Raw genomic sequence first — 27,656 nt, forward strand, 5'->3', positions numbered from 1 at the left:
GTACCCTTGTTTCTCTATTTTCCTCTTTATATTCTCCACCCTCATCAGGTACCCACTCTGATAGTTGTCTCTAAATGCATACTTCCTTGGGAGGGGAGAAGGGTAGAATCTATTTGAAAGTAATAAACCCATATTATTCTAAAAAAAATACATCTTGCTGTGTTTTCATAAGCTGAACACACCCATGTAACCAGGACAAAGACCAAGAAAGAAAACATTATCAGCCCCCGGCCCCAAACTCCCTCCTTCCTTTTTCTAGTTACCATGGACTCAGTGGTAGCTACTATTTGACTTTTTAGCTTCAAGGATCAGTGCTTCCTGTTCCTGTACTTTATACAAATGGCATCATGCATTAGATATACTTTCACATCTGACTTTTGTTCACCACCAATTGTGATTCATGCACATGTTGTGTGTGACAGGCAGAGTTTCATAGGATGGCCCCCAAGATTCCATCAGCCTCTCTTGTACACACACCTTCTCGAACATTAGTCAACCGGATATTCACTAGGTGCTGCTGTGACGTCCTTTTGCAGGTGTAATTAAGGCCAGTGTTTGAGGAGACTGTTCTCAATGGACCTGATCACATGAGTCCGTGGCTTTTCTTGGAGAAAGAGATTCGAAGTATGAGAGGGATGGACATGAGGGAAGTTCTACATTGTTGGCTTCAAAGACAGAGGGGTCCACCCGGCAAGAGATGCTGCTGGCCTCCAAGAGCCTAGACAGGCCCTGGCCCACAGCCAGCAAGGAAATGAGAGCCAGTCCTCCAATCACAAAAGACCCTGGATTCTGCCAACAACCTGGATGAGCTTGGAAAAGGATTGTGGATGAAAAATGGCGACATACCAACCCTGGCAAGCTCAGGGGAGGGCTGTTTCAAAGACTCAAAGACCAAAAGGAACCACATAGGATGGTCTGAACATAAAGATTCCTAACTAAAAGAAAGCCACGGCAGCAGGCACATCCCAGGCCTGATACTTCCTTGACAGAAATAAATCTTTATTTTTTAAGTGACCCTGTCTATTATCTTTTTGCACCTAAGAATGTCAGATTAATTTCCTTTTCCAGACCGCTCAGGGTATACCCTCCACACCAGAGAGGCCACAGGGCCTCTCATTGTTATCTTGTTCCCCAAATGCCATCTCTATGTGCTGTAACTGTTGTTAACTATCCTATACCCACCAATGTAAGAGAAGTGTTTATCTCTTCGTTTTAATCTACCACCAATGTATTTCATGTAACTCCCCTTACATCTCCTTCTTTGATTCTAATATATAAAATAAGCTGTGAAACAGCCATTCTCTGGAGCATTTTGCTTCCCGGCAATTGACTCAAACTCATAAAAAATTCTCTCCAGGTTTGGACTTTCATACTTGGATAGGATCCTGCAATCCAGCCACCCACACCTTAAATTTAGCCCATGGGGCCCTTAGAAAACCTAGCTACATCGTGCCCAGATTTAAGGCCTACACACCTGTGAGCTGGAAAATGTGTTTTATTGTCAGCCCTAATTTTGTCTTTTGTCATTTGTTTCATAGAGATAGAACACTAGCCTATGTGTTACAGTTTAGATAGTGTATAGACACAGTTAGAGTATGTTCCATTTTATTGCTGTACAGTGTGCCACTGTTGGACTGCACATAACTTCTTCACCCATCCTTCTGCTAATGGACACGGGTAGTTCCTGCCATGAATTTCCAGTGCATGTCTTTTGCTAGGTATTGGTATTTAGAAGTGAAATTTCTGGGCCATAGAATGTGTGTATGTTCAGCTTTAGTGACTACTACCAAACAGTTTTCCAAAATATAAGTTATTTTTCCAGACTTGCTGTGACCTAATTGGAATTGGTCCCCACCCTCACCAACACGATCATTAACTGGCTAGTCTAATCACAAACAGCCCACTGAGCCACGAGCCAAAATAGCCCAGGGAAAGTAACAGCTTTGAACCCTGGCACTGACTCTCCTCTATGGCCAGGTCAGCCATGAGAGTTAGCGGGGAAGAAGGCGGGTGCTGACATTCTCGCAGTTAGAACCTCGCGGCAGTCTGCAGTGTGGGATGGATTTGGATCACTTGTTTCTCTGCAAACAACCAGCACTGTCCAGCGCACCTCTGCTGACGCTGCCCTTCTAATCCTGAGGGTGTTTCAAATCTGACTGTCTTCACAGCAAGTCAAAGAAGCATCTTACTTAACATGCACACAGACACAAGCATCTGGGGTGGGTCAGACCCCAAGATCTTGAAACATGGAGGTCTGTAGTCCCTGTTGTTGCTGTTCACATGGATCTGGTTCCCTTTCAAGCCGAAAGCATATTCTGATTGTAGAGCTGCCGCAAACACTCAGCAAGCCTTGCAAACAAAGGAGTAAATACATGCCTTAAGCACCAGAGTCAGCGAACACCATTTTTACACCCTAATTGCCAGAAATGGGGACAGCTGCATCATTGTTTCAGACACACACTCGCGCACAATTAAGCCAAGAACACATGTCAACACTGGCACAAGCTGCTAAATTGCTGATAACTGATGGGCACTGCTCACGCTGTGCGCACTGTCTCCAATATAAAATGGAAAGACTTCTTTTTAACCAGGACCTCCGAAGTTTTTGATGGTTTAAGAAAGCCAGGTTTTGTGTCAGATGGCCAGATTATGTAAGTGACAGCCCACCCACGTATTCAAGGAGTTTGTGATAAGTACATCATGCTGTTCTTGTGCCTCTTTATATTTGCGTTAACAAGGCAAGCTTCAAGAGGCTGACTTCTGGGGTGGGGACACTGCCTGTGAGGAGGGGGTTTTGCAGCCACTAAACAGAAATGCCCCTGACAACTCCATACTTGAGAGCCAGGGTCTGCCATGGTCTGGTCAACTGCAGACACTGGACTCTCCTTCATCAGCCTTGTGTTCAATAAGTTATTATTACCAAATAGAACTGTCATTTAAGCCCTTGTTCAGTTGCCTTACAAAATGACAATTGTGTTTTGAATAACATTAAATAACCTTGAACATGGGTATGAAATCACCTTTGGCCTTCACATCTCCAACCTGAGAAACATCCTTCCCTGTTTTTTCATCCTTTCTATATATTTACTTATTTATATTTTCTTTTTCTGTTTTTATTTTACTTTTAATTATAGTTGACATTCAATATTATTTTCACATCCTCCTCTATCCTAGCAACACCTCCCAAATATTCCTCTCTGCATATGCCCCAATCTTCTCAGTTTGTTTCAAAGGGTAAAGATAGTATTATTATTATTATTATTATTATTCCCTAACGGTTTATGCATCCAATGCATTGCAGTGCAGAAAGATTCATGTTCACCATGGGTATGTCAGACTCCCACTGGTAGCTAGCAACAGCAACACTTTACCACACGGTCACATCTAGATGACATGGTGGCCAAAAGGGACCTGGAGTCGCCTTCACTCACTGTCAAGGTCGAGCCCTGAGTTAGAAACACTGGGATCAGGTTCTGCCCTTTGAGGAAAAATACTGACAAGTTCAACCACGAGAATGTTTGTCATTTCTGATCCTGTGCCACCCCTGGACGTGTTCAGGTGGTGGCCTGTACAATGCTAGCAATTCAAAAGAATGCCCCATACACATAACTGCTCAGAGATGCTTACTGCTCCCTGCGTACCTGAGAAGGGAGAGGAGATGAGGGTTCCACTATGGCCATCCCCGTCTAAAGCACCAGGGGAGGTTCCCAACGCTAGGCCATGGCCACAGCAAAGCATGTGACATCTCACCAAAAGAACCCGCCCTCCTAGGTTCTCAATAAAAGCTCCCGGCGTTCAGTAGACATGGTGGGGGCATCAACTGAGGGATTGTGTGCCAAGGAGACGAGAACCAGCAAGCCATCGCCTATGCCTTTCAAGGAGTCTGCAGTGCAATGAAGTCAGACAGACAATACCCTATAACGGGGTAAGTATGCCCAAGTCTAACCCAAATTAGGGAAAGGGAGGGAGCAGAATGGTAAGGATGGTGACCTGAATTATGATGGGTAAGGACAGCCAGCAGGTGAAGGAGTGGGGTGAGGTGTGCTGGGCAGAGGGGAAAACATGGGCAATGGTTGTCAGGGGAAGACACAGCATAGTTGGCTCTGCGTGGCTAGAGAGTGTGGCTGGATAGGTGGGCAGGAGCCCGGAGCATGGGAAGTTGGGACTTTATCCAGGGATCCATTCCTTGCAAGATGTTAAGTTGGGAAACGATATGATCAGATGTGCTTTTTAGATAAATCAGTCTGCAGGCTGGTAGGGAAGAGTGAGGGAGAAATGATAGAAAAGGCGTGGATGTGATGGTTTATCTTTCTTTTCCCTGAGAGATCTGACACCTCCTGCTGCTACAGCCTCCCACCCCACTGGTACTTCCCACCTCATTATGGTTCCAACCTGAGATTGGACTCCCTGCCTTGTTACAGGGAGGCAAGGAGGACAGGCCGAGGGTCACTGCCTTATAAAACTTGGAGCCGTGGTAAGTGCTTCAGCACCCAATCTGTTTGACACTCATGGAAATCCTATGAAGCGTGGCCAACCAGGGCCGGCCCCCTGAGCACCAATGGCCTCGGGGCTTGTCTCTGGCTCATGTTTTTTGTGAGTGGGTACCTGAGAAGAGAAAGGGGTGAATGTCCCACCATGATCTGGGGTTCCTCCTGTTCCACAGGTTCCTGGTGCAAAAACACCCTTTTCTCCCTCCCTTTGAAACCCTGCTGCTGGGAAAGCTTCCGATAGCTCACATGTGTATTCTGGTGCTCCCTCTGAGGAGCAGTTTAACTGAAGCCTCTACCCTCTGTGCCCGCATGAAAGGTCACGTCCATTAGAACTGCACCCTGAGCACCATCAGGAACCCCACGGGTGACCATCCCCGTAACCCCATCCTCATCCATCTTCTGTGTGATCTAATGGGGAGAGGTTTTCTAGAGGAACCCGTACCTGATGCTAAAATAGACATCAGTGGAAACAGGATTTTTTAAAAATGTTTTATCATCCAACACTGTCAATACTTATGCACAAAAAATAAGAGAATTGGTGTATTCTGCCTGAAAACCCAAAACACAGATCACTGGCCATAGTATGGTCACCAAGACGCCAGCCTACCTTGTTATGTTGTGGGTTTGTTCAAACGGTCATTACTGGCAGGTCAGGTAGGCAGTGCCATACCCCAGAGACCAGCAAGCTTTTCGGAAAGGGCCAGACAGTAAATTCTGCCGGCTTTGGGGCATATGGTGTCTGCTGCATAGGACTCTGATGTTGCAATGAAAGTTCACATACGGAAACGAATGGGCCTGAGCAGAATTGGCCCACACCATGTGATACACAGAGTCCTGTGCAAAAAGTCCTACCCACTCACCTAAACAGTCCCAGGAAAAGGCATTCCCATGTTTAGGCATTATGTCTGCAAAGGCCAATAAACCATAACATGGCAATCCATTATCCACTGTCAGTGTGTTAACACAGATCCTTTATCTTTGAGGTGCAGCCTGGAGATCACGGGATAATGTTTCCATCCAATAAGGACCCTCCATGTTTGACCAGCTGTCTCATCATACACGCTCCTGCCATCTGGGACTTCTGAGCATAAGTATGGGTTGTGTTCCTTGTGTCCTAAAGATCAGTGTGTCAATTAAAATCTTTTGACTAAAGTAACAGGAGCTGTAGAGAAATTTATTTTCCCACATATCAGAAAAACTAAGGGAGGGTGGGTCCCACAATTGGCTAACCAGTATTTCTAGAACCCTGGTTCTTTCCATTCTCTGCTCTGCCATCTAAAGTATAGGCTTCTGTCCTGGCTGGGTGGCTCAGTAGGTGAGAGCATCGTCCCATATACTGAAAGGCTGTGGGTTCAATTCCCAATCAGGGCATATGCCCAGGTTGCAGGCTCAATTCCCAGTAGGGGCATGCAGGAGACAGCTGATTAATGATTCTCTCTCATCATTGATGTTTCTATTTATCTCCCTCTCCTCTCTTCCTTTCTGAAATCAATAAAAACAAATAAATAATAAAAGAGCAGCACTTTTCCCCACGCATTTACCCTTTCCTCTTTTTAACGGAGCATGGATGCTGTGATGGAGTAGTGCTGATGATAGAGAAACGAAGGAGTGAGGACATATGCCCTTCAGCACCCCAGAAACATTTCAGAACCATATACAGGGACACCATGGCCCTGTCTTCTGCCCATCCCCCCATATGCAAGCACGCACATGTGCATGCACGTGTGCACATGCCCACACACACACATACACCAAGCTCATTAAGAAGCCAGGCAGCAGGTCAGCCAACTTACAAGTGTGGAATTAGATGGTTTATTGTCTGAAAGCCTGTTTGGCTGCAAAGGCTGTGGCAGGCTGGAGAGAGTGGCTGACCGTGCCCGAAGTGTGGGGGTCCTGCAGAACATGGGGAGATGCAGGACAGGGAGCAAAGAGGGGACCTGCTTTAGGACACAGCATTGTGAGCTCACGAGAGACCTCGAACTCACTGCTGTCCTCACAGGCACCCTGCACATATAATACCCTCGATCAAAGTAGGAGTCTGTGAAGGTTAAATGTAAAAATGTAAGAGCATTTTGTAAACTATAAAGCTATCCATGTTGAAGGTAAACAACATGACTTACTGTGGCCTGACATAAATGTTGATTTCACAAATGTTGAGTCTCAACAAGTTTATGTCAGTGGTCAGTTTTCCCGTCAGCGCTTAGCTACTCCCCTTCCCCGGGGTGGACTCTCCAGCATCCCCACAGAAGCCAGACCAGGATCTGCCCACTTCACTGTCCTCCCACAAAACTATCTCATCTCCTTAACACACACCTTCAGCAAGTCTGAAGCTTAACTGTCCGAAGGTTGCCTGTGAGCCTAAAGCTAACCAAGGAACTGTGAAACCCTGGAAAGAGCACAGACCTAAACTCAGAAACGTAATTCCAGGTCTGGCTCTGCCACTAACTGGCCTTCTGAATTCAGGCCCGATTAACCTATTGGCAACCTTGGACTTTTAGCCTAAACAATAAAGAGGGATGTGGTTCTTAATTTTCCCCAACATAGAAAACTTGCCTTCAAAGCAAAAGGGAGCCCCTTCTTGGCCTAAATGGCAGCCTCTTGGCACCCTTGCATTCTGAGAGGGCTTGGAAACCACTGGGCTAAATGAGCCCTCAAGGACACATTCATCTTTAAAATTCTCTAACCCAGCCTCTACGTCTAAGATAATAACTTCATGCTGAACTCCTTCCTCGACTCGTTTGTGTTTGAGGAGGAATTCCCATGGCTCGATAACCTTATAAATGTGGAATTTTAGGCACTACATATGTGAAGAGGTGATTGGCAACTCCCTGGACCCCATAAAATCATTCCACTTGAGTTATCCATTCAGCTTTCATGTGGAGCCTTAAGGGCCGGAAGTGGTTAATGGGATTTTTCCTGGGGGTGAGTGACCTCATGGCTTTTCCATTTGTAGTCAAAGGGTGGGTTCCCATCTGATCCCTAGTTAACCACGAGGCCCAAGGAGGACAAGCAAAGGCCACCTCTCATGTGGGGAATGGGAATTAAAATCAGCTTCAGCTCTGAGGAACAGAAATCCCCCAAATGACAGGATGTAATAGAGACACATTTTTTCTCTGTCATATAACAGATATTGAAAACGTCTTTGAAAGTCCAGTTAGCGAGACGGGGGAAGAGATTAAGAAAGGTTGCTCTTTCTCCCTCTACCTGAGTCCCGTATCGATCTAGATCCAAAGGAAGTGAAGAACACAGTCTTCCCGCTGGGCAGGAGCAGGAGGACCTGTGACCAACAGTGGCTCCCAGGTCAGGAGCGAGTCAACCACAGGAAGGTCAGCAGTTCCCAGAATTGAAATTCAGGGATCTGTACATGGACCCAGACTCCTGGGAATCTTACCCGGATATCTTCAGATATACTTAAAGGTAACATTTAATGCCATCTGAATAGTTGCAGATGACAGCTGCTTATGTGATAGTATGAGTATGAACTTTAAAAATACTTTTGGACTCCATGACTGTACGATACGAAATTCCTTTTTTAAAAGTGTAACATATGTGCAGAAAAGTGCACAAACCACGGCGTGCGGCTCCAGCGTGAAGACACCCATGTAACTACCTCGAAGAAAAAAGCAACAGCCTCGCCAAAGCCGGTTTGGCTCAGTGGTAGAGTGTCGGTCTGAGGACTGAAGGGTCCCAGGTTCGATTCCGGTCAAGGTCATGTACCTTGGTTGCTGGCACATCCCCAGTAGGGGGTGTGCAAGAGGCAGCTGATCAATGATTCTCTCATCGATGTTTCTAACCCTCTATCCCTCTCTCTTCCTCTCTGTAAAAAATAAAAATATATATATTAAAAAAAAAAAGCAAGAGCCTCCCAAACTAATGTGCCACCTGAAGTTTTTTCCTTGTGTCCACTTTCCCCCCAACTCTACCCTCACCCCATCTTCTCTTCTGTGCACCTCCCTTCACAGGCGTCCCAGATAACCCGGGGGAGGTGGCAATTCTTTGAGGCTGTCTGACCTTCTGGCGCAGAGAAAATAGCATGACCGTTGGAGCTAGACTCACCAAGATCCCAACCTCAGCTCTTCCGCTCACTCGCTCTGTGAATCTGGGCGAGAGATGTAGCTTCTCTAACACCGACCCCAAGTGCTGTCCTGAAGGTCAAATCTGCTGGTTCTTGTCCTTCCCACGAGAAGCTGCATATGCTGGGCCCTGTGACGCAATGTTCTTTCCATTTCACAGATTCACACCATGATGCCCCCGAAATGAAATGCCCTGTCCAGCATCACCCTGCACATCATGGGCAGAGTGCAGGACGAGAGGCTGGGCCAGTGCAGGACCTGGAGCTGCCCCCTCCTGGCCCAGAGGTTCTGAGACCCGAAGAGAGCCTGCACCTGCCCACAGCCCGTGGCCTTCCAGACGTTTGTAGGCCCAGGGGTGCCTGGTTCTTTAGCAGACTCATTGACATCCTAATATTTGCCTCAGCCTCACCAGAAGTTTTCCTAAACAGACACACAGATGCCAACCTTATGACGCTTGCTAATAAAAACTCCCTTAGCAGGATTGGGTTCCAGTGGTGTCTAATAATAACTGCAGACCCAAAGCAGTAAATAGCTGGCCATGCAACAAAAGGGTGGGACGCCCCCAGGAGCAGACAGAGTGTGAACAGAGCCAAGCGGCATGGGCAGCCTGGGCAGGGACAGGGCCCGGAGCTGGCAAAGAGGGCTCCTGGCAGGACAAGGAGGGCAGGGAACCTGCTAGCAAGGCTGGGGCAGGTCGTGCCATCATCCAACAAATACTGTTAGACAATGAGTGGGTGCAGGTGCCGGGTGATCCGTGGGCAGAGGAAGACACTGTCCCTCCCTGAGATGTCCAGGCATTTCCTTAGAACGGTTGGGTCTTTTCTTATATTAGAAACGTAACCCTGAGGAGAGAGGCCCGGAGACGTGCCCAGCGTAATGGCCAGAGGACAAGGGTGGGAGAGCCCTCTGAGAGGCCGTGTGGCCAAGCCTGTGGCTTCTCCTTGTCCACCTGGAAGCCCCTCCTCACCTCGCTCAGCTCTGTCTCAGGCTCTCACCTGGTCCAGGAAGCCCCGAAACAGCAATAGCCTAGCCCCAAGGCTCACCAGGGCCGGGCACCTTCACAGTCTTCCAAGCCAGGAACGGCCACTGCGGTCCTTCCACTGAGGCTCAAACCTCGGGAAACTTGTCTGAGGTGACACGGCGTGAGAGGTGGGAATGGGCTGTAGACCCAGGGCGTCGGCATCAGCCCCAATCTGACCCACGCTGCGGGGTGCTGGCTCCCCAGACTCCCGTGCTGTCTTCCGAGCCTCTGAACCCCAGGGACCAGGGGTAGGGCTGGTGCACCCCAGGGTGTCCAGATCTCAGCTCCTCCACACGCTGTCTCCCGTCACCACTATCTCACCCTGGTCTGGCAGCACTGCTTTCCCCCCTACCTCACCTCTGGCCACCATGCTGGGGGTTTGAACGTCCATCCAGAGGATGCAGCCACCAGCCAGCGCGCAGGCCTTCACCACTTTGGCTTGCCCGCTGGTGCTGCCCAGCGCTGTGGCAGGCAGGAGTGTGGGCATGGCTAAAGCGTGAGCCCTGGAGTCACGGGCCTGGGTTCTAACGCCAACTCAGCCAGTAAGCAGACTTGCCCCCACAGTCAGAACCTATTCACAGAGCCACCCCAGTCCCTGCTTCCTTCCCGCCCCAAATGAGAGGGAGAAGATCTCCAACAGACAGCCACTGATGACTCGCCGTGGCTCCTACATCCAGGCTGTCCCCTCTGCCAGAGAAACCACCACCACTCGCCAACAGGCAACCCTACAGACGCGTGCTTCCAGCCCCGGAGCCCCCACTCCATGTCCTCTCCCCTGCAAGCCCCGTGGCCATGCTTCCAAGTGTTCAGTCCCTTTCCTGTAACTCTTCCCACTGTGTTCCTGGCAGAAGGACTTGCCTCCGACTCCCTCTCATCTGTCCTTAGGCTCCTCTCTCATTCCTCCGAAGCTGCACCAGCTCCAGCCAGGGTGGCTGACGCCCTGGCAAGAGCAGGCGGCTCTTCAGATTCCCACAATAAATCCTAGCGCCGAGCTGAGCGCCCACCAACAGAAATAAAAGGATGAGCGCCGAGGCGCTTATAGCTCACAGCTTCATCTGTATGCACTCCCCACCATGGCTAGTTTTTCGCCACAGCCTTCAACAATGTTTCTCTGCAAAGGAGGCGCCTCCGGAGAAGCGGAGGCCAGGGCAGCCGGGCTGAGGCTGGGTCAGGGACAGTGGGCCCAGCAGCCCTCCAGGCCTTCCTCACAGCAGCTGGGGGGCCAGCTCCCCAGAAAAAGAATTATTTGGCTGCGTCAGCCCCACCTCTGTCACTTATCCCAGTCCCCACTGGCACAGGGCCACTGGGCACACCATCTGCCTTCAGAAAGAGGAAAGATGACTGGAGGGAGGATGCCAGCATGTCTCCACATTCAGGGGTCGGGGTCCATATTCTTATGAAAATGAACCCTTGGCTTTCCTGGGTGCTCATGAGGAACCGTCTGGGTGTGGGTGTTTCTGGGTTTAGGGAACTGAGGTAGACACCCCATAATGCATGGAGAAGCTGAGAAGGGCTGGCACTCATTCAAAGCCCATCCTGTCTCTGCACAGAGCTGGGTGGTCTGGTCTCAGGGCCCCCAGCACCCACCCTCCTGTGCTCCCATCGAGGCTCCCGAGGGTGTGGGCCTGGAAACCACTCAGGAGCGAAGGGGTTCCTACCTGGTGTGAAAAGTCTGACTTGGAGTTGCTATAAAAAGCAGAAATAACAGCTGTGCCTCGTCAGTGTTCGTGTTCCCTGCTTCCTGTCACACTCATCTTGCAAGTTCTACTCATTTTCACATTTTCCCCCGGGTCACTTCCTCCCTCCAACGGGAATTATACTTAAAATAAGGATGCCACTCCGGGCCAGCCTGGTAGCCCGGAGGCAGCTGCTCCAGAATGAGGACTGCACCCCGAGAAGCCCCGGGTGACCACTCCCCTCATCGCCTCCCCCACTTCACCCCCACCCCCGACTCTGCAGCCGGAAGTGTGGCTGAGTGCGGAGCCTGGGGACCGCCTCCCACCTTAGAGGCTGGGATAACCTTGAAAACTTCGCTAAGCACCATTGGTCAGCAGAGCAAGAGGCCTGAAAACAGCACCGGGCCAGAGGTAGGGCCTGGATTCTGGTCCAATATATGCTGTCGGAGTGCCCGTCTCCTCTGGGTCTGAGCCCTCAACTGTAAAACAAGGATGTGTGAGAGCCCTTCCTGTGTGGGGTCCAGACCTGGAGCCTCAGCGCTCAGTCCTGCCTCCCAAATCTCCCTCCTCTCCATCCCTCGCCGGGTAGGTTTGCCAGTGGCTTAGTGAGCTGCCTGTGTATGCCAGGCTGGTCGAATGCAGTAGACTCAGACTGTTCCCCCAGCCTCCTGTCAGCCCCTACAGTCCGTTCTGCACCCCGCCACCAGCCTGCTCAATGCTGCTCTCACTGTCTAATGGGCCAGTCACTGTCCACTGCATTCAACTCCTCAGCATGGACATCGCCGTCTCACTCCACCTATCTCCACGGCTCTCAACTTCACTCACAGATATTTATTGAACACCTGCTATGTGCCAAGGAGCTCACAATACAGAAATAAGCCTTCAAGACTCGGTTTAATGGGGGGACCCCCTCCCCCAAAAAGCTTTCCCTCACTCCATCCCCTCATGCTCACCTGCAGGGTGAGCTCATCACCTCCTCCTGTGTGTGCCAGCTGCTATACCCAGCCAGATTGTGAGAGTGCTGAGAACAGCAACCTTTCTCTCCTGTATGGCTATACCAGGAGAGCTATGTTCAGTTAATGTTTGCTGAGTGTGATGGTTAATTTTGTATCCATTTGGTGAACCCACATTACCCAAATATTTGGTCAAACATTGTTCCAGATGTTTCAGTGAAGGAGTTTTTAAAGAAGAGATTAACATTTAAATCAGTAGGCTTTGAATAAAGCAGGTTGCTCTTCATAAGGAGGGTAGGCCTCATTCAATCAACTGAAGGAACTAAGGTAGTATTAATTGCAGTGATTTAGAACTGCTTGCCTTTTCTCGAAGATTATGAGGCAGCGTGTACGTACATGAGTCAGTGATGTTCAGACTCCCCTTCAAAACCATAGGTTTCCAGCGCCCACCTCCTTCCACGTGGGCCACTCCTCTTCATCTGCTTGCAAGGTTTCATTTGAAAGGAAAAGTTTCACCAAAGATGAAGGTAAGAGAATAGGGCCAGGGGCAAGGGCAGAAAGAATTTGCAAACCGTGGGCATGAAACGTTAAATCCAGGTTAGATAAACGTGTGACTCTTGATTAAACCTTCTTCTGTAACTCTGAAAAAGCAGCACCATCAGAGGGAAACAGCTTGACTGGTATTATAAAGCCTCAGTCATTAAAACAGTATGGTAGTGACACCTGAATGGACAAATTGCTAATGGAATAGAATAGAAAGCACAGAAATAGACAAAAACATGTACAGAAGCTTGCCAAACAGCGAAGGTGGCTTAGCAGATAGCAGGAAAACAGCTGCTCTGAATTAGGAAATGTTCCTTGACAGGGAGACAAATGAGAAATCGTCAAATTTCTTGAAGGAGGTAGGCTCTGAATGGGGACCTTTCTCTCCCTCTACCCATGATTTTGGGTCTGCTACTGAGCCAAAATAAAATACACTATAATTGTGTTCCTTTCTGAATTCAGTTTTGGGCAGCTGAGCTTCAGGCAGAGTTCCCGCTTCATTAAGCCTCTATCACCAAAATATTCTTCCGATCCACTTCTCCCCACTCCCCACCACTTCCCCCCACCCCCCATTCTCCCCCATGCCCACACACCCTGCCCCCACCCCCACCCCACCCCAGCTGCTCCTGGGCAGTGATGTTGAGGATCTCCAAAAGCCAAGATCCAAGCGGACATCAGAGAAAGCAGCTGTGTGACCACTGCTACGCTTGAATTCTGGCTGGCCTGGGAGGTGTCTTGGGCATTACACTTTTTAAAGCTCCCAATGTGACACTAAGGATGAGAATGGCCACTTTAAATAGCAAGGTATCTTTCTTTCTATAAACTCTGGTAAGTTATTCTCTGATGTGTGAGTGAATAAGAGCATATAAAACTAAAAGTACCTTTAAGCTACGATGCTGCCTAAATGTTATCCTAATGTCATCAGAGCCTTCAGGATGGGGACAGCAGGGGGCTGTGGTCTCCTCTCTGGGGATGCTAACATTTGTGCTGGGGCGCAGGGTTGAGGCCTTCGATGGCAAACGTTGATTTCAGAGTGACCTACCTTCTCCATGTTTTTTTTGTTTGTTTTTGTTCAATTTTTTATTGAAACATTGATAAGAAAATAAAAATTCCTGGTCAGTTCCACTGCCTGTGTGGAGTTTGCACATTCTCCCCATGTCTGCGTGGTTTTTCTCCCATATCATGAGGTCTATCAGCCTGGTCACATTCCTGCTTCTCGGCCCAACACATCCCATTACTTTTTTTTAAATTTCTTTATTGATTAAGGTATCACATATTTGTCCTCAATCCTCCATTCCAATCCCCCACCCATTCCCCAATCATGCCCCCTTCCCCTATTATCCTTGACCACTGGTTAGACTCATATGTATGCACGTAAGTCCTTTGGTTGATCTCTCCCTTTTATCCCTACCCTCCCTCTGAGGTCCAACAGTCTGACCCATGGCTCCTTGTCTCTGGGTCTGTTCTTGTTCATCGGTCTATGTCGTTCACTATTTCCCCTAGATGAGTGAGATCATGTCCTACTGGAAATATACTTAAAAGAATCAAAAATGAGACAAGCAATAAGGTAAGAATTTTGATTTTTGGTAACTTGATTATAAGCCCTTTGCTGTCTGGGACCAGATCATTTACACTACTGCCTTCTACATACATTTACAAAACATACTGAATAAACATGCGTTGAGTAGTTTGATGAAGGCCAAAATAAGATATTCTATTTTCTAACACAACACTCTCCTTCATTTAAAAGAGTTAAGCTTTGAGATTGTAGAGTAAGCTTTAAAAGCCACTCAGAAATAAAAAGCAGATGGGAAATAATCAATGTGGTATACCCATCAAGAAAATAACACACCTTAAATACCTGAAACTAGCAATGTTTTTCTTTCCCCACAGCTGTCCTTAGAACACCAAGATCTGATTGGAAACATAAAAGAATGGAAAGTAGAATAGGCAAAGCTTGGCCAGCTGTTGTTTTAGTCTTACCACATTTCCAGTTTGAGTTGGACTGACTTTGGCTCAGGAGATCCTATTGGCTTTGGGGAGCTCAGAAAGGCCAACATGGCGCCTACAGGAAGAGGAAAGGAAAGCTGGCTACTAAGGGCTGGCCCTCAGAACAATATTTTTAAAGTGTCGATATTTTCTAAGACTGGAAAGTGTAGCCTGACAATGGGCTACTTCACAGTGAAAAACAACAACAAAACTCTGTGAAAAGCCATTGGGATATCTACATACAGGTGTTTCTGGAACATGTCAGATATGTTTGATAATGAGACTGCTCAGGAAAATTTCCAATTACCTCCAAAATCAGTTAGCCTAGCTCATCCAGGCCAGGGAAGCAGAGTGCCTTAGTTCAGATACCTGTATAGAGATAGATCGTGCATGTTCTTAGAAAATACAGTCAGATAGCTCTTCTCACACCACATGGTTGGGGGGGAAATTAGTATATCCACTTGGTAAGGTCACATGAAGCAAGAACTACAGAAGTGTTTATACCCTTGACCCAAAAATTCACCTTTGTGAATTTTTCCTAAGGAAAAATTTATGCACAAGGACATTCAACTGTAACATTATGAGATGCAATCTAAAATGTCCAATGAGGAAAAGTGATAGGAATCATGGCACATCTATAAAAGGAATATCACACAATTAATAAAGGTTGACAATAGGTTTACTTCATACTTTTCTGTTGTCTAACTTTACCATAATGAGAATGTATAACTGATATAAACAGAAACAAAAACAAAAACATTGATGAATCAGGCAAGAATTAAAGAAGAATGGGCATTTTTATTTGTTTCTACTAGGGATTGCTGTGGTACCTAGCAACAACAAAAAAAACTTACAAACCAGTAATTATTTGACAGTAGCATCAGACTCTCTAAAAAAGCACAGAAAGTCTTAGTCTTTCCCACTAGTTTCACCATGTTTAAGTAAAACTGTAGCAAAGATGGTTAATAAATCAGATTGAATCATCAATGAGCTTCTACCACATGAACCCAGAGCCACTAAATACAATGTCAAACCCAAGTTTAAATGGCACATGCTCTAAATTTTTTGACATGAAAAAATTAGTAAAATAGAAGTGTTTACAAAAAAGAAAAAACACGCCCTCCACCTCCCCCCCCCCAAAAAAAACCACCAGAAAAAGTTAAATGCTCTTTTATTAATTGGGGGCTAGAAATTAACAGCATACCTGAGAATTAAACTAATGCTTTGTAAAAATCAACTTCTTAAAAAAAAAAAAAAGACAAAATGTAACTAATACAGACTTTATTGGCAGAAAGAACACAGACAGTTGGTCACAAAATCAAGTGTCCAAGATTGATCTGAAGGCAGAATATCTGAAAGGTCTGAATCTCAAGGTCAGAGGTCTCTGTAGAACACTTCACCCAAAATGCAACACCTTACCTTTCTTCAAATTCCTTGAAATGCTACGTTAAGGAAACTGGTTTTATACCAAGAGTTACGGAACTAATTTATACTCACGATTTCTAATCATGGTATTTTCATTCTGGCTTTCCTGCAACACATTAGATAAATGGCACATAGCCTAAATTTACCTCTACTGTTTCATTAGGCCTTCATAATTGTCCTATGACAAATATTTACCATATTTTTCTATGTATAAGACACCCTCATGTATAAGATGTTCCCCAGTTTTCCAACCCAAAATTAAGAAATCAATTTTTTTAAAAAAACATTTTGCTAGTTTTCCTTTTTTAAAAAAAAAAAAATATTTTGTTGATTTTTTACAGAGAGGAAGGAAGAGGGATAATTACAAACATCAATGAGAGAGAAGAAACATCGATCAGCTGCCTCCAGCACACCCCTTACTGGGGATGTGCGTGCAACCAAGGTACATGCCCGAGACTGGAATCGAACCTGGGACCATCCACTGAGCCAAACCGGTTAGGGCTGGTTTTCCTTAAGGTTTTCTTCTTTTTTGACATCTTATGTTGTTCTTGTTTTCTCCACTGTCTGATCATACACTGGGAAGAGGTCCAAATTGTTTCCGCAGCTCTATTTCCATGCTCTTTTGCATAACTGATTACATTCAGTTTGAATTTTGCAGAGTAAGACAATCGCTTACAGGTATTTATATTTTTATTTTTTGGCATTTTTATGGGCTCAGAACACTCAGGTCCCTGTTGCATCTGTACACTCACCACCACCTCCACCTCCAATTATGGCATCAGCTGACATCATAACAATAAGGCTCCTGACTAGAAGAAGCCTGTTTGACAAGGCATGGGCAGCTGCCCACCCACACTGCTCTCTCCTTGGCTGATAGCTGTGTATAAGACGCCCCTCGATTTTCAGTCTAATGGTTTTAGAAAAAAAGAAAAAAAAATAGCATCTTATACACAGAAAAAGACAATACACCTTCTGAGCAGAAATGGAAGTGAAATCCTAAAGTGGTTCATCTAAGGGTCAGAAAGTCAGTGAATATAAGCAAACTGCAGGTGTGAAGCTGTATCAGCACCCATTACACTGCCAGGAGGTACAAAAGCAAGAAAAGCCCTTAACATTTCTAAGGGAATAAAGATAAAAATATAGGTTGGCAGGTGTTTGCAAGAGACTAGTAATAGCAGTTCCTTCCCTTAAGGTACTCCACATAATCACCAGCTGGCTGACATCTAAGCAACAGGTAAGACGATCTCCTCCAGAACTGCATTATACTTGGTTAAACAAAATATCTGGGCTAGCAAAATCAACTGCTAAAAAGTCAGGGTTGCTCTGGTAGGCGTAGCTCAATAGTGTGTTCGCCCGAGAACACAAGGGTCCCAGATTTTATCCCACTCCAGTTGGGAATGCATGTGGGAGGCAACTGATTGATGTGGCTCTCACACATCGATGTTTCTCTCTCTCCTTTCTTCCCTCCCCACTCCATTCCATTATCTCTAAAGTCAATGGACGAAATATTCACCAGTGAGGATTAACAACAAAAAGCCAGGGTCTTGGTAAAAATATTTAGTGACCACACTGAAAAAGGATAATGGCTTAATAAACATGCAGTTGTCATAAAGCCAAAGGCATAAAGAAAAGTGCTCACCTTCAAAAATGTATACACAAAAGCCCTGGATTTTAAGGTTATAAACATAATAGTGATTTTTAAATATGCCTGCATGAGATAAATTAAAATTTGTATGTAACCAACGGAAAGCACCAGAAAGGTATACTAAAACTATTCACATAAAATATTGAAAAAGAAACAAATCACAACTATAAAAGCAGAGGTATCCATTATAAAAAACAAGTAAATAAACTAACTTCTATTCATATTTTAATTGACCTTATAAAACTCTGTTGGTTAAACTGTGAAGGGAAGTTGCTGAGAATCTAAAAGGTAACAAAATAACAAATATACATCATTTCTTTATTGACAAATTATACTACATAAGTCAGGTTACTTTTTCTATCTGATTACAGTTACTGTAACAGAAATTGCATCTGTATTTAAAGCAGCAACATAAATATCTACTATGAAGATATTCTGTATCTGGACGAAAGGATTGTAACATAGATTGGAAATCTAATGACAAGATAGAACTAGCAACTATGGCACAACTACTGCAGGAAGTTTATTTTCCACGTTTTTAATAATAAACAGCTGTCCAAAAAGGGTAATACATTAAGGGGATGATGTGGCCAAAGAAAGGATGATACAGAAAACCACATGATCTTAAATCAGCACAAAAGGTGCACAGAGGCCATGAAAACTTGAGAAGGTGTAAAAACCAAGCATGTCAAGTCAGCTCCACGAAGTTGCACCAACTCAAGTCATGCGTCCCTGTTCTCCCTGAACTCGCTTTCCACCTGGGCACTCAGCTTGAGAATCAGATTACCCATTTTAAAAAGAGTTTATCTGTAAAATAGAGATAGCTTAGGCAGAGAAAGCTAAGCATTGGGAAAGTATTAACTCCTTGAGAATTCTAAAATTATTTAGGAAGCCAAATGAAGCAAAAGAAAGTAGAGTGGTTTTTAAAGTGGGGTTCAGGTCTTTCGTGGTCTCAGGAAAGATTTCTCTTAAGAAAAATAAAAAGGAAATCTGATACCACCCTTACCTCTTGCTGTTTGGTTTTTCTTTAAAAGTGATCAGAGATCTAAAACATATTTTCTTGGTATCACTAAAATCTGAAAAGTTTCAACAAGATTTGAATATTATTCTATAAAGTGAACAAAAGCAATTCTTAGGAATAAATTAATCTTTGTTATTCCCAAACTCCCCTAAGTCTGTTCTTCTATTGCCTCTAAACTCTCAATGATTATGGACAGTAAGAACAAAATTCTAACATTTCAGCCACCATACTCCTAAAACATTTCCTTCAATGGCTGCAAAGCACTTTTTTTTTTTTTTTTTTTTTTTTTTTAGAAGACAAGCCCCAAATTTACAGAAATCTCTAGAATGAGATTATAAAATTACCAAAAATAACACACATTACATCAGGGTAGAATCTATGTAGTGTTCTTCGACATACTCGCCAATAAAGAACAGCCAGATCCTAGAACTTCTCTCTGTATTCAGTAGCAAATAACATTGAATGTAAATGACAATCGGGAAAATGCGCGACACGAAGGCCATTTTTCTTTGATGGAATCAGGAAGAAAAGTGGAACCCATGCTTTGGCCACTATCAAGACTTCATCAGTTCAACGAAATAGAACAAATCTGTGTGGCAACAACTCATTTGGCAAAGACAACTTCTTTCCATATATTTTTCCTTCACATCAGGTTAAACGAAAGTTGCTGTCCTTTTAAAATCATTGATTACTTCCTTTTTAATTAGAAAAAAGTTTACTTGCACATTTACATAATTTTATTGCTGTTTATTACAACAAGAAACGTTTAACTGTTTCTGTAGAATCTATCCAGTAACATGAAACTGAAATCCGTCTCCCAAGAAGACACAGCTATGGCTGAACGCATCTGATGCTCAGAGTACAGCATGAATAAGAAAAATCTTGTGTGTCATTTGGTTCTTGCCACAGTCATCTGTGTTTGTCTCTCAGAAAGCAAAAGAATCCACTTGACGTTTCAATAAATATCAAAGTAACTGTTATTAAAAAAATAGCTTCCAAGGACCAGAGATCCAAGAAAGAGCAGTTTTGATGAATGATTCCTAGAATCGAGCAAGTCCTCCTTTAGTCCAATGAGATGATGTCAGGAATGTTCCTTCCACTGCTGGTTATGACCCCTGTCTCACTCCTGCTGCTGGATGAGCTAACATGAGTGTTGCTTTCATGGGGGCTGGTGGTGGTGACAGACGTACTGCTTGCTGTTAAGGGTGAGGTGAGACTATCCAAAAACATAGGAGGACAGTACTGCTTGAAACAAACAATGATGCTGATGAGGAAGAGGCTACATTGATTTCAAAGAGAGACTAGAAATTGTTAGATATGTACAGGTGAGAGCCACGTATTTTAATCCCAATGGGATTTAAAAAACCAGGTCTTTGGATGAAAGATGGCATGAATATAGCTATTTTACATTACTTAGAGAATGTAGTATATATTCTTGATTCTCAAAACTTGTAGAATTTGTTTACTGACCAAATATATAGGTGCAATTACAAAAATGTCAACAATATTTAATAATAAATATGGCCCCACAATCATGACTCATAACTTAACCTCAAAAAGATCTCTCGCTACATGTGTTTATACCAGATTTAAATCACACTGCAAAAGGATAGTAAACATTTCTTTTTAATGGTAGTGTGCAAAAATGCTACGTATTTCAAAATTTGATAATCCTTTTAATTTATTATCAATCAGACAGTTAAGGAATAATGTTAAAATAAATCAATTAGCCCAGCTAACATGGCTCCATGTTGAGTGTCAATGTATGAACCAGGAGGTCAAGGTTGGATTCTGATTATCACACAATCCCCACTAGGGGGCCTGCAGGAGGCAGCCAATTAATTATTCTCTCTTATCATTGATGTTTCTCTCTCTCTGAAATCACATATACAAAAAACTGATCAACTCAAGAGTGGCATTTGACTCTCTGTACATGCACAATGTACATGTAACTGTACATGTAACAATACCTGTGTAATTGTAAGGACAGCATTCACTCTAACAGAGAGAACATGGTAGCTAACTACCACGGGATGCCCAGTACAGAGAACTATCTCACGTAATCATAAAATTTCGGAATAAATCTTAAAAAGATCTAAACTAATTTAATTTTCCTTGTGATAATTCCCTGACAACCTTCTCCAAGAGTTCACATTTTGTTTCCTTGCCAGTTTGGTTGCTGATTCTTAAACAAATTCAAACTTGAGTTTAACACTCTAGTATTGGTCAAGAGAGGGGGAAGGGACAACTAAAAGCTTAATTTTTATATTGCTATAGAATATTTTATGTGAGAAATATTTTATCTTCAGATTGTATGAAAGGGTATCTGATCAATCTTATCACTTCTATAGTCAGCTATCATTGGAGATACTAAGTTACAGAACAGAATTTAAAACTGACGTTGTTTAATTATGTGATCTGTAAAATGATAAGGGGAAAAGCCCCAGGTTTGAGCTGCTTATCCATGGGAAGAACACCACCAATTCTGCTGCCTTCAAGAAAGTAATTTAATATTTAGGATGGATAACTGTCTTGGATCATGAATAAAATAAATGCCATGCACTAAGAAATTCAAGGCATATTGGTTAAAGGAAAAGGAATAGTTCTTAAAGAGTTCTAAAGGAAGTTAAACTCTCAAGCATTAACTTTCTTTAAAAGCAAATACATTTCCTACTTTCCAACAAAATTGGGGAAGGAATCTGGAAAAAAGGTCAGAACTTAAATTTTATTTTGTCTCTCAGGCAGTTTTTGACTGAGTGGTAGTAAAAAAGTACTCTTCTTCCTTTAGAAAATGAATGCTAGATACTACAGTCCTGCTATCAATAGGATCTATACATTGAATATTTATTATACTCAGATTGCAGGCATTTACCTCTAATTCTATCCTTTATGCGTAATCTGCACAAGAATAATGGGGCAATATGGAGGTAAAGTAGAATAAATCTTAAGGATTCTATGAAGGACTGAAGGAACAACCTCTAACTCTTCCATTGCCTTATCAATTAAGTTAGCCTGACACTAAGCAGGCTAAATAGCACTATGAAATCTGAATCCTCTAGGTTCCAAGGTAATTTTTTTTTTAAAAGGATGGTTCACATTAAAAAAAAAAAAAAATCAGTAACATTTTAAGCCCAAAGAATCAATTTCCTAGAAAGATATATGTATACTTTTGCTATAAATAGAGTCTATTGATGTCACAAAGTCAATTCAGGGTAAGAAGAAGAAATTCTTCATTCTGTGCATATTACCTTGGGCCAATATTTCCAGTGTTGTTTGTGTGACCAGATCCAGAGTATTCAAACAGGAGGCCAATACAAGACCTGCAGTTAGCTGATTCTGAGCACCTATGAATTTAGTGGTCCATGTTCTTCCTCTACCAGGGGTCCTCAAACTTTTTAAAGTGGGGGCCAGATCACGGTCCCTCAGAGAACTGGAGGGCCGGACTATATTAACTACTAATTCCTACTGTAACACCTCGGCTGCACTCACTGCCCAAAAAACCTGGCGGGCCGGATCAGACTCCTCTGCGGGCCGCATGTGGCCCGCGGGCCGTAGTTTGAAGATGCCTGCACACCCTTCCAAATCTCAGCACACCTTTCAAAGTCTCTTTGTTTCACTTTGCCCCTGGCTTTCCCATGCCTTTCCCTCCTCTGTTCTGCCTCTGCTATACGCCTGCCAGCGGGGTCCATGCTCACTGCAAGGTCTTCATGTTGATACTCTGGGATTCTAGAATTTCTTACCTCTGACAGAGAAAACAGGAATAATTTATAATTTATAGCAACGTAGGCTGGGGCATCCCCAAAGTCTGAATCTGATTGCCTTTAAAAATAAGGAAGACTCAAGATAATAATTCAAACAGTTTAATAGTTTTAGCTGTTTTCTCTGTATAAAACAAGTGTTTTACAATTTCTTTCAATTTTGACTTCTAGTAATCTAGCACTGCTTCCCCTCATTTTAATCATTGAAAGTGCTTGATAAATGCCAAATGATTATTAAACTAAATAAAATATAATTTCAAATTCAGATATTAAGACCAAAAAACATCATGAATTGAAAAACAGCAACTTTATTCCTCCAAATAAAACTGTGAAGTATTTATATAGTACTTTCTTTGCAGCAATTTAAATAACTGTGAGTTGACTGTCCTGATTTTATGCAACTGGTCATTTTTAGTTAGTATGACATAAGCAACGATCAAATACAAATTAGTTGCTTAAATTCAGGATACATACCTGGGGATCAACTGGAATAAGGGAAAGAAAATCCAAACCTAAAACAAAAATGCTTTGTTAATAGTTGTCTCATATTTTGGAGACAAGAATTATTTCCCAAAATCATTTTATATTTATCACAAGCCAGAAAACATTTGGAGTTAACTGTTTATCATTCTATGATAGGAAAGTTCTACACCATAAGCAGTGCTATTTAATGTGTATAAAACTCCAAAATGAACATATTCCCTGATAAAACATCTGGAAAAATCACTTCCCAGAGACTTAAAGAAAGGACTAGTCAAAGCAAATATTTCTTCGCTTCATCACTTAACAAAATGAGAAGCAACAAAACAAATGAGATGAAGATCTGAAACGAACTATTAAAAAAACATACTTAAGCTCTTAAGATACTTCACATTTATTTTTTAGAAATACATCATATTGAACTTCATCTAAAATACCACTTCTTAAACAGATGTCTATTTCATGAAGTGCTCTCTGTCCCCCTATTCCCACATCAAAAGCAGTACCTCATCCAGGGATCAATCCAGTTCCATGCTCTGCACAAAGCAAACCTCAGTAATTTCTGCTAACAAGCTAAATCTTATCAAGGCGTACTAGGTTATAAGCAAATGCAATTTTCTAAACCAAAGATGTGAGATTCTCCAACTAAGCTTTAGGAACAGGAATGTGGAAAAGAGTGCCAAGAACACCATTTCAAAGCATTAGAGTATAACAATAAATAATTTAAAATTTCAGGCCTGAAAAGTATATCAATAAACATCTAAGTCAGTTTTCCTAGAGTCCCTGTTTGACTAAATTTCAAAACATTAAAAAAAAAAAAAAAAAAGATACTAAGTATAGGTCACTAAGGTCAATTTCTATTCAATTTTATACATTTTTATTTGCTGGCATTCAATGTTACCTTAAATAACAACCTTTCAGAGTAAAGTCTGATACTAGACTGTTACTCAAAATAGAGAATATTAGTGGAAATTATCTTTAAAATATTTAATAAGCAGAATGAGTAATTTATAACTCAAAAATTTTAAATATATTTAGTCCCTTATAATCTCTAAATAAGCTATGCTTACAATGTTTATCAAGTAATAGAAACTATAGCACCAATCATTTGAAAGAAACCATTCCATTTATAAAGCATGTAAAAAAATTTGTTGGTACTTTCATTTTGTATGTCTGTCACTACCTATATGACACACCATGGTTTGAGCCAACAATGGATAGAGAATCACAACAAATGTTTCCAACTTCAGTAGGCGACGTTTCTCCATAAGCAGTTTCTTTTCACATTAATTATCTTGTTCAGTAAGTCCTTTCTCTGCTCCTGTTGAACATCAATTCAAAATAGGTCTAACCCTTATACCTTCCAGGAATTTTATATATTCAACATCTCCATTATTGACTGAGTCACAAAAATACTTTATTGGTGTGTCATTTAATTAATTGGTTTAATTTTATTCATTTTATTTTGCTTCAGATGGTGTAATAATTTTCTTTATATAACTTTGGCTTTTATAGTTTAATAGAGGCCCAGTGCATGAAATTCATGCACTCAGGGGGAAGAGGTCCCTCAGCCCAGATTGCAAGAGAGTGCAGATCAGACCAAGGAACCCCACTGGTGCACCATTGGGGCCAGGGAGGGGTGCTGGAGGTTGGCCAGCTGGGGAGGGACTACAGGAGGGCTCCAGGGAGTGTCAGTCTCACTAAGTCCGGATTGGCCTGACCCAAGCAGCAAGCTAACCTAACAGTTGGAGTATCTGCCCCGTGGTGGTCAGTGCACATCATCATGACTGGTTAACCGGTTGACTGTCTGCCCCCGGTGGTTGGTGCACATCATAGCAACCAGTTGAGCAGTTTTAGCATATCATTAGCATATTATGGTACACTTTGGTTGAATGGCCAACTGGATACTTAGCGTAGTAGGCTTTTTTTATATAGGATTTTATATGTTCAATTACTTTTAATGTGTTTTTAATCACTCAGTCCACTTGAATAACAAACACTTTTAAAAAACTAAGAAAGTACTGCTATCTCTATTGGAATATTTGTCTTGAAGCCAATCACCCAAAAATGTTCATTTTCTAAATGTTTTAGTCCCATTTCACAACTTCAATATAAATACAGACTTGTAATTTTCAGACTTTTTTTTTTTTATATAGCTCCAGAATTGAAGGCTGTCCACTGAGGTGCAGAGACTTGCTATTTTCATTATTTTAGCTCTTAGATGTATTGTAATTCTTTAGTTTCATGTGATTTAAGAGATTCACTTGTTCTATATCTTTTGACACCTCATCCACAGATCAATGAATATGGTGACTTATAGAATGCACTAGAGACCCATGCACGAAATTCATCCAAGAGCCTTGGTCCCAGTCCCTATCCATTACCATGGCCGGGGGCTTCTGCTGCCTCTGCCTCAGGATCCCTTCCCCCCCCCCCCCCCCAAACTCCCATGCTGCGGCTTTGTCCACAAGTAAAGACATCCGAAGGACGTCCAGTCTAATTAGCATGATACATTTTTATTATTATAGATAGTAAAATACCTACACATTTTTCTAAACTCTTGGTTGAAATTATAGACTGTCTCCCCAGCATTATACAGACGCTGTCTATACAAAAATCCAATAATGTTCTAATATATTTCTCAGTGAAACTTTTTCTCAAACACCATCTCTAAAATTTAAGAGTATTTCAGATATTATTCCTTCCAATAAACTTCATTATCAAAGTCTTGCATTTTACATTTTAAGTAGACTATTAAAGCTCATATGAAATAGTTGAAGTTTCATAAATAATGATTAATGTTACTTCCTTATTTTAGAAATTTAGCACAATTGCTGTTTTCTTATTTCACCACTTGAGGTCGGTGCACAAAACTCATGCAAGGGGTGGGGGGTGTCCCTCAGCCCAGCCTGTACCCTCTCCAATCTGGGACCCCTCAAGGAATGTCCAACTGCCCTCTCACAATCCAGGACTGCTGTCTCCCAACTGCTCGCCTGCCTGCCTTCCTCATTGCCCCTAACTACTTCTGCCTGCCAGCCTGATCAAACCCTAAGCACTCTGCTGCCAGCCTGATTGATGCCTAAATACTCCCTACCAGCCTGTTTGCCCCCAACTACTCTCCTCTGCCAGCTGGTCACCCCTAACTGCCCTCCCCTGCAGGGTTGATTGCCCCCAACTGCCCTCCCTTGCAGGCCTGGTCCCTCCCAACTGCCCTTCCCTGCTGGCCATCTTGTGTCCACATGGGGGCAGGATCTTTGACCACAAGGGGACAGCCATCTTGTGTGTTGGAGTGATTGTCAATCTGCATACTACTCTTTTATTAGATAGAATAGAGGCCTGGTGCATGGGTAGAGGCCAGCTGGTTTGCCCTGAAGGGTGTCCCGGATCAGGGTGGGGGTCCCCTTAGGATATAGACGGCCTGGTTGAGGGGCCTGTGGTGGTTTGCAGGCCAGCCAAACCCCGCAGAGACCCAAGCGGAGGCCCTGGTATCTGAAATTTATCTTCTACAATTGAAACTTTGTAGCCTGGAGCAGAGTCAAGCTTTCTGCTTGCTCTGCGTTGGCAGCCATTTCTGTTGGAATTTATGTATCTTCTTTAATTGAAACTTTGTAGCCTGGAGTGAAGACCCTGAACCAGCCAGGGCTGCAGAAGATTGGCTTCCTCCTTAGCCCGGGGAAACCATAGCCTCCTCCTCTTCCAGCTCAGTGGTTGCCGCCATTTCTGTTGGAATTTACCTTCTATCATTGAAACTTTGTACCCTTGAGTGGAGGCTTGGGACTGCCAGGGTGTGTGGAAAGCCTGGATTCCTCTATTGCCAGGGAACACAAGCCTCCCTCCTGCCCTCTGTGGCCACTGCCATTTTGGTTGGGATTAATTTGCATACTTGCTGATTGGCTGGTGGGTGTGACTGGTGGTATAGTAGAGTGATGGTTAATTTGCATATCACTCTTTTATTAGACAGGATAGGTTTCAATTGAAACAACAGGTTATATTGGTACATAATTATGCCCTCCTAAGTATTTCAAGGTTGAAAATGTGCTCAATTATTTTTAAATAAAAAGCAGGTTAAAAATTTTGATGGTACATTCTAAATGTTTGTTCTATTAATATTGTTAAAATTGTTGCTTTTAGATTTTCAGTGTGACTTTATGTGAAACTGACTCTGCGTCTTACAAATAATAACATCTTCCTTATTTGAGCCATGAACTTGAACAAAACATGGTTGCTACATGATTAAATATGTAAAGGTTTAGCAATTCCAAATTTTAATGACACAATTTTTGAGCACCATTCACACCTGACAATATGTCACTAATAATAATAAGGCAGTCATTTTTTCTTGAAATAAGCTGTTTTCCATTCCATAAATACAAATTATGTTTTATTTTGAATTCACTGTTGCACAGTATCAGAAGATGTTCCAAGCTGCAGTTCATTATTAATATCATTTCTTCTTTGTTCCCCTGCAGATTCAGAAGATTCATGTTTATGATGTTTAAAAAGAATGTTAAGAAATGTATTAAAACGTTGTCAGCTCTCTATTCTTGGTGTTCTATTTAATATTTTATTATAAATTATTAAA

At 43.1% G+C, this 27,656-nt stretch overlaps 1 protein-coding gene across 9 annotated transcripts in view; it reads right to left on the reverse strand.

Annotated features, from left to right (window-relative positions):
- Positions 1–18,112: 18,112 nt before the first annotated feature.
- The window catches only part of PIAS2 (protein inhibitor of activated STAT 2), a 46,269-nt gene continuing 36,725 nt past the window's right edge, over positions 18,113–27,656 (reverse strand). For 5 of the 9 annotated variants that reach the window (XM_036418176.2, XM_036418175.2, XM_036418180.2 and 2 more), the window contains 2 exons: positions 23,069–23,106; positions 18,113–20,081 (listed from right to left, as the gene is read on the reverse strand). In XM_036418176.2, coding sequence (XP_036274069.1) covers positions 19,899–20,081; positions 23,069–23,106 — 221 coding nt within the window. In that variant the 3' untranslated portion in view covers positions 18,113–19,898. Of the gene's footprint in view, positions 20,116–23,068; positions 23,107–27,438; positions 27,538–27,656 lie in introns of those variants that run through there. The other 4 variants (XM_036418177.2, XM_036418173.2, XM_045574963.1 and 1 more) reach the window with 4 other exon arrangements.

The sequence above is a fragment of the Pipistrellus kuhlii genome, unplaced genomic scaffold (genome assembly GCF_014108245.1).
Source record: "Pipistrellus kuhlii isolate mPipKuh1 unplaced genomic scaffold, mPipKuh1.p scaffold_m20_p_6, whole genome shotgun sequence".
Taxonomy (NCBI): Eukaryota; Metazoa; Chordata; class Mammalia; order Chiroptera; family Vespertilionidae; genus Pipistrellus; species Pipistrellus kuhlii.